This window comes from Myxocyprinus asiaticus, chromosome 9 (assembly GCF_019703515.2).
Source record: "Myxocyprinus asiaticus isolate MX2 ecotype Aquarium Trade chromosome 9, UBuf_Myxa_2, whole genome shotgun sequence".
Taxonomy (NCBI): domain Eukaryota; kingdom Metazoa; phylum Chordata; class Actinopteri; order Cypriniformes; family Catostomidae; genus Myxocyprinus; species Myxocyprinus asiaticus.
Window position 1 is genome coordinate 14,649,933 of NC_059352.1, and position 6,000 is coordinate 14,655,932.

General features: G+C 38.2%; 1 protein-coding gene across 2 annotated transcripts in view; it reads right to left on the reverse strand.

The window, feature by feature from the left end:
* LOC127446553 (SLIT-ROBO Rho GTPase-activating protein 3) overlaps positions 1 to 6,000 on the reverse strand; it is a 137,700-nt gene that overhangs the window by 49,202 nt on the left and 82,498 nt on the right. For both annotated transcript variants that reach the window (XM_051707551.1, XM_051707550.1), the window contains exons 7-8: positions 3,048 to 3,269; positions 2,606 to 2,707 (exon numbers count right to left, since the gene is read on the reverse strand). In XM_051707551.1, the coding sequence (XP_051563511.1) occupies positions 2,606 to 2,707; positions 3,048 to 3,269 (324 nt within the window). The remainder of the gene's footprint in view (positions 1 to 2,605; positions 2,708 to 3,047; positions 3,270 to 6,000) is intronic.

Below are 6,000 nucleotides of genomic sequence, written 5' to 3' on the forward strand. Positions count from 1 at the left end.
AAACTGGCACCGCTTTTCATCAAAAGTAGAAAAAACATGTTAGTTATTTTGAATAACTTTAAAATCTAACAAATCTGTGGGTCATTTAGCTTAATTTTATTATACATTTTGTTATGTTTAATTTTGTTATCACTGTGCAATATGATTGTATTCATTAACATTAGTAAATGCATTCCTACAGTTGAAGTCAGAAGTTTACATACACCTTAGCCAAATACATTTAAACTCAGTTTTTCACATTTCCTGACATTTAATCGTAGAAAACATTCCCTGTCTTAGGTCAGTTAGGATCACAAATTTATTCTGAGAATGTGAAATGTCAGAATAGTAGTAGAGAGAATGATTTATTTCAGCTTTTATTTCTTTCATCACATTCCCAGTGGGTCAGAAGTTTACATACAATTTGTTAGTAGTTGGTAGCACTGCCTTTAAATAGTTTAACTTGGGTCAAACGTTTTGGGCACAAGCTTCTCACAATAAGTTGCTGGAATTTTGTCCCATTCCTCCAGACAGAACTGGTGTAACTGAGTCAGGTTTGTATGTCTCCTTGCTCACATACGCTTTTTCAGTTCTGCCCGCAAATCAGATTGCTTTGTGATGGCCACTCCAATACCTTGACTTTGTTGTCCTTAAGTCATTTTGCCACAACTTTGGAGGTATGCTTGGGGTCATTATCCATTTGGAAGACCCAATTGCAACCGAGCTTAACTTCATGGCTGATGTCTTGAGATGTCGCTGCAATATATCCACATAATTCTCTTCCTCATGATGCCATCTATTTTGAGAAGTGCACCAGTCCCTCCTGCAGCAAAGCACCCCCACAACATGATGCTGCCACCCCCTTGCTTCACATTTCTTTGGCTTGCAAGCCTCACCCTTTTTCCTCCTAACATAACGATGGTCATTATGGCCAAAAGATCCATTTTTGTTTCATCAGACCAGAAGAAATTTTTCTAAAAATTAAGATCTTTGTCCCCATGTGCACTTGAAAACTGTAGTCTGGCTTTTTTATGGCGGTTTTGGAGCAGTTGCTTCTACCTTGCTGAGCAGCCTTTCAGGTTACGTCGATATAGGACTTGTATTACTGTGGATATAGATACTTGTCTACCTGTTTCCTCCAGCATCTTCACAATGTCCTTTGCTGTTGTTCTGGGATTGATTTGCACTTTTCGCACCAAACTACGTTCATCTCTAGGAGACAGAATGCGTCTCCTTCCTGAGCGGTATGATGGCTGCGTGGTCCCATGGTGTTTATAATTGCGTACTATTGTTTGTACAGATGAACGTGGTACCTTCAGGCATTTGGAAATTGCTCCCAATGTTGAATCAGACTTGTGGAGGTCCACAATTTTTTTCTGAGGTCTTGGCTGATTTCTTTTGATTTTCCCATGATGTCAAGCAAAGGGGCACTGAGTTTGAAGGTAGGCCTTAAAATACATCCACAGGTACACCTCCAAATCAGTACACCTCCTATCAGAAGCTAATTGGCTAATTGCCTAAAGGCTATGTAAACTTCTGACCTACTGGAATTGTGATATAGTCAATTAAAAGTTAAACAATCTGTCTGTAAACAATTGTTGGAAAAATGACTTGTGTCATGCACAAAGTAGATGTCCTAAACGACTTGCCAAAATTACAGTTTGCTAATATTAAATCTGTGGAGTGGTTGAAAAATTAGTTTTAATGACTTCAGCCTAAGTGTATGTAAACTTCTGACTTCAACTGTATATATTTACTCTGCATTTTCACATTGAGAATCAATGGGTTCATCCAAAAGCTGAAAAATGTTGCTTTCAGAGGCTTTGTATGGAGTTAGGATGAAAATTATGTGCATTTCAAACTGTTCTGAGACCAGTGAAGACAGACAGCACACTGGAGGTTAAGTCATTCACTAAATAGGGAGCAAAGGAGCAAGCTACATCTTTCTATGCAGCTAAGAGCATTCACTCCTAAAATCCAACCAAAAGTTCAGTTTCAGGCTGCAGATGATGTTTGGACCACTCAACGTGTTTGGCAGACATGGGACAGAGGTAATCAGTACATAGATTCAGAATTTTATAATGCTACATTTTATTTTAACATGGTTGGCAGTGATTGGATGATGCTAATAATTAGATTAGATTATAATTAATTATTTATTCAGCTTTACAGAAGATCAGCTGTAATGTCTGTAACGTCTCAAAAACATGAATAAGCAACAATCCTGGAAACAAACAATTTGATGAAAAAAAGTGTTATTTAAAATTTCAGAATAAAGTCTCACTGTCCACATCTGTGGACATACATTTTTAGGAAAACTATTTGCTCTAGATTTTTTTCTTTTCTTGTTTATTAGGTGCTACTAGTTACAAATTAAAAAGGGAAAATGCACACAGCAGTCACGTAGGGGTCTCAGGAGTTTAAAGCAGCACCTTTCTATTTGTTTGTACAGTAGGTGAACTGATAAAAACACCTGAAACCTGAAAATTCCTGGGTCACCCAATCAGATTAAAGCTTGCGATATTGGAAAGTTCTTGCCATTTTAATGTGCAATAAACTGAGATGGAGACTAGTTAACTATTACTGTAATGTGGACAATGACTAGATATTCTTAGATGCTTCTCACCTCCTCGTTCTCAATCTTGAGCGTGGCAAGACGGGACTGCAGCTGATGATAACGCATCAGAAGTTCTGTCTGCACTGGTTGCTGGGCGCTCACCTGACACACCTGAGAAACACAGAAACAAAATACACAGCAGTTCATTTGGTGCTTACGTATAGGGATAGTTCACCCCAAAAGGAACATTTTGTCTTCAATCACTCATATTTTTCCAAACCTGCATGAGTTTCTCTGTGGAACAAAAAAGAGATGTTAGACAATATGTTAGCCTCAGTCACCATTCACCTTGACAAAACCTTTTGTTTTCCACATTAGAGAGAAAGTTATACAGGTTTGGAACAATATGAGGGAGAGTAAATGATGACAGAACTTCCATTTTTGGGTAAACTGTCCCTTTAAGATCTGTTTTACTTTTTAGATATTATCAGGTAAGTTGAAGCTTTGATACCTCATCTCCCATGTGTGGCAGGAACTCAAAGCGCATGGGCGGGCAGAAGACCTGATTGTACATGTCCATGATCTTGTGCTTGTCACTACGGGGGTCCAGGTTGTCCACTGCATTCTCAATGATGTCCAAACCTTCATGCCGAGAGGTCTCCAGGTTATACTCCGCAGATAGGTATGTCCTAAATGTGCGGGCCAAGCTAGCGTGATAACCGAGGTCACAGCACTGTGGTGAGAAGAAGAAAAATATGAGGATAAGAGAGATCAAATATATCTCACAGCGTGACATTTAGATGAACTCCAATCCAATCGCTCTTCTTTGACAGCAGACTGTATAGACTAAACTTTATTTGCAACAACGTTTCCATGGTAATGCCTATTTTTAGCAGTCGTGAAATGAATTATTTTTATTTCGCATTTCACTCTGGCAGGTCAAACTGTAAGACAGGTAGTATCTCCTGAGTATATGTGAATTGAAACGCATTAAAATGACATTATCTAAATGAGAGCAGATTTTGAAACTGTGGAGGATTGAGATCTTCAATATCTAAAATTAGAAGAACAAGCACAGTGGGATATCTTAGCTAATTAGTTTAACCGTGCAACAAATGTGAATCTAACCTCTTTTATCAACATGGAGCAAGTTTAAATTTGCTTCAGGGAAACTTAAGACCTCAGTGAATCATTAAAATAAGATAGTTCTCTATCTATTGAACTGTAAATCCATATATTATGCTGAAAAAGGGTTTGAGTCCAAATGCTAGACAGTCCTAGCCTGTAGGACATTCTGTTCAGCATTACAATGTTGCAGGAGGCAATTGGTATGTATGTAAAAATGTAATCTTCAGATACATTCTTAGGGGCCGTTTAAAACACATTCAGGATGCGTTTTTTTAAGAGTTCAAGATCTTTTAACTTGACACCATATCTAAAATATGTTGCACTCCTGCAAGAGACACTGAAAAGATGCGGTGCAACAGTCAAAAACATTTGTCTAGTGCATGTTTGCATAAAAAAAACAACAACTGAAGAACAGCGCAGATGGACACAGAAACACATTCAGTGAGAGCGGCCGCTTAATCTGGTAACAGCAATGCCACTGGTTCTGAATGCTTGTTAATAAGATCATCACGATAATTAGAAGTAATCCCTGTCAACTTGAAATCATATGCTGTGTTCATGCAGAATGCTAAAACCACTACTTGCACATATTTCAGTCTAAAAAGGAAAAATGTAGAAGACATGGCCCAGCAGTTAGCGCATGTTCTCCAACACATTGCACTTATGTTTTAGATCTATACTAAATTTGAGTCTGGCTTGCACTATTTCCTAATCTCGTTTTCAGTGTTATCTCGCATTGACTGTCTCTTTCAATGAAGTGGCAAAAATGTTGCTAGGACAGAATCTCTTTGAATAAATGTGTTTACTTTCAGTCTGCTGTCTGTCTCGCTGAGAATACTAAGCATGACAAACCTGCCCTACTTCTCACCCTGTGGAAACCTTGGAAGGTTCACTCAATTACTCCTTATAACTACCCTGCTGAAAAGGCCAGCATTAATTTCTTTGCTGGTCCAGGCTGGTTTGTGCAGGTTTGGTGCAGGTCAAGCTGGTGGACCTGCATCATTCCAATGAAGATGGTTGACTATGGTAGTCTCACTGGTTAAACTAGTTAGGCTAATAAAGCAGACTGCAGCCACCCATGCTTGGGACCAGCATCAAAAACACAACATGCTGGTGACCAGCTGTGAGATGACACACACGGCCCAGATCAAAAATTGAGAGGGCTAATCACTCTACAATAAGTGACATGGCACCAGATTACAAGCTTCTATGTGTTTAAATATACTTAAAAGAGCTGCATCAAGAGAAACAATGAGGGGCTGCCTAATTGCCTAAGGGAATTTTGTTTGATTTGTTGATGTGCTTCAGTAAGCACACTTTACCCACAGCTCTATGTGTGTGTTTGCAGCAAAGGCAGAGGTTGAGGTACAGGTTTTTGGATCTGTTACCAAAACCAGAAATTTTCTGTTGCAAGGTAACTTGGAAAGGTACAAGGCAATCTGGCGTCCACAAGTACCACATGCATTTCTGTGTACACAATGGTGGTTATGGGAGTTTTGTGAGTTTTGGTTTAGTGGTTTCTCACAATTAGTGGTTTTAAAAGCAAACCTTTGACAGCAACCTGACAGTCAGACCTTTAGAGGTTTTCTAAGTTCAAACTGTTTTGCATTCACAACTGTTTTAGGGTCTAAAATGTATTTCCAACAAAAATACATTCAAACAAGATGACTGTATACAGCAGTTTTAGATTGACACTGAAGGTCTACTGTCATCTCCTTTTAAAACAGCAGAGGAATTAGAAAGTTATCAGACCAATAAAACACTGCATACTTTCTTATGCAGATGTTTGCATAGTAGTAGTATTATATATATTTGCTTAAAGGTTATATATAGTAGCCTATGGTTCTTCTCCACTCTTTTCTTTTATTAGAAAGTACAAGTATATCAGGTTTTGCAAACATCAGGTTGACATTGTGGGACCGTCCAACAATCCCCACAAGGAAGCAGCTTAATAAACCATATTACATATTGTCTAACAGTAAAAATGTAGGTTTAGCGAATAGAAAATATCAATAGCCTCAGGATATCAGGGCAAACCGACGGACAGTGATATGATAACACACTTTGCATCTCTCAGCAAAAATCACAAAGGTTTGGTTTATCTACAGTATGCATACTAATGCTAACATGACAGAAACAGCAAAGATGAACAGGGGAAATACTTCAGTATATTTCACTTCACCAATAAAGTCTCAGCAGATTTTGTGCAGCTGAAAGTGAAAGTAATGCCTGTTTTTGGATATGCAACAATATTTTGTGAATTAAATGCAGGAAATATGGTTTATATGTAATTTGGGCAAGTCATTAATTTAGCTTGTTATAGATCTGACAAAAAA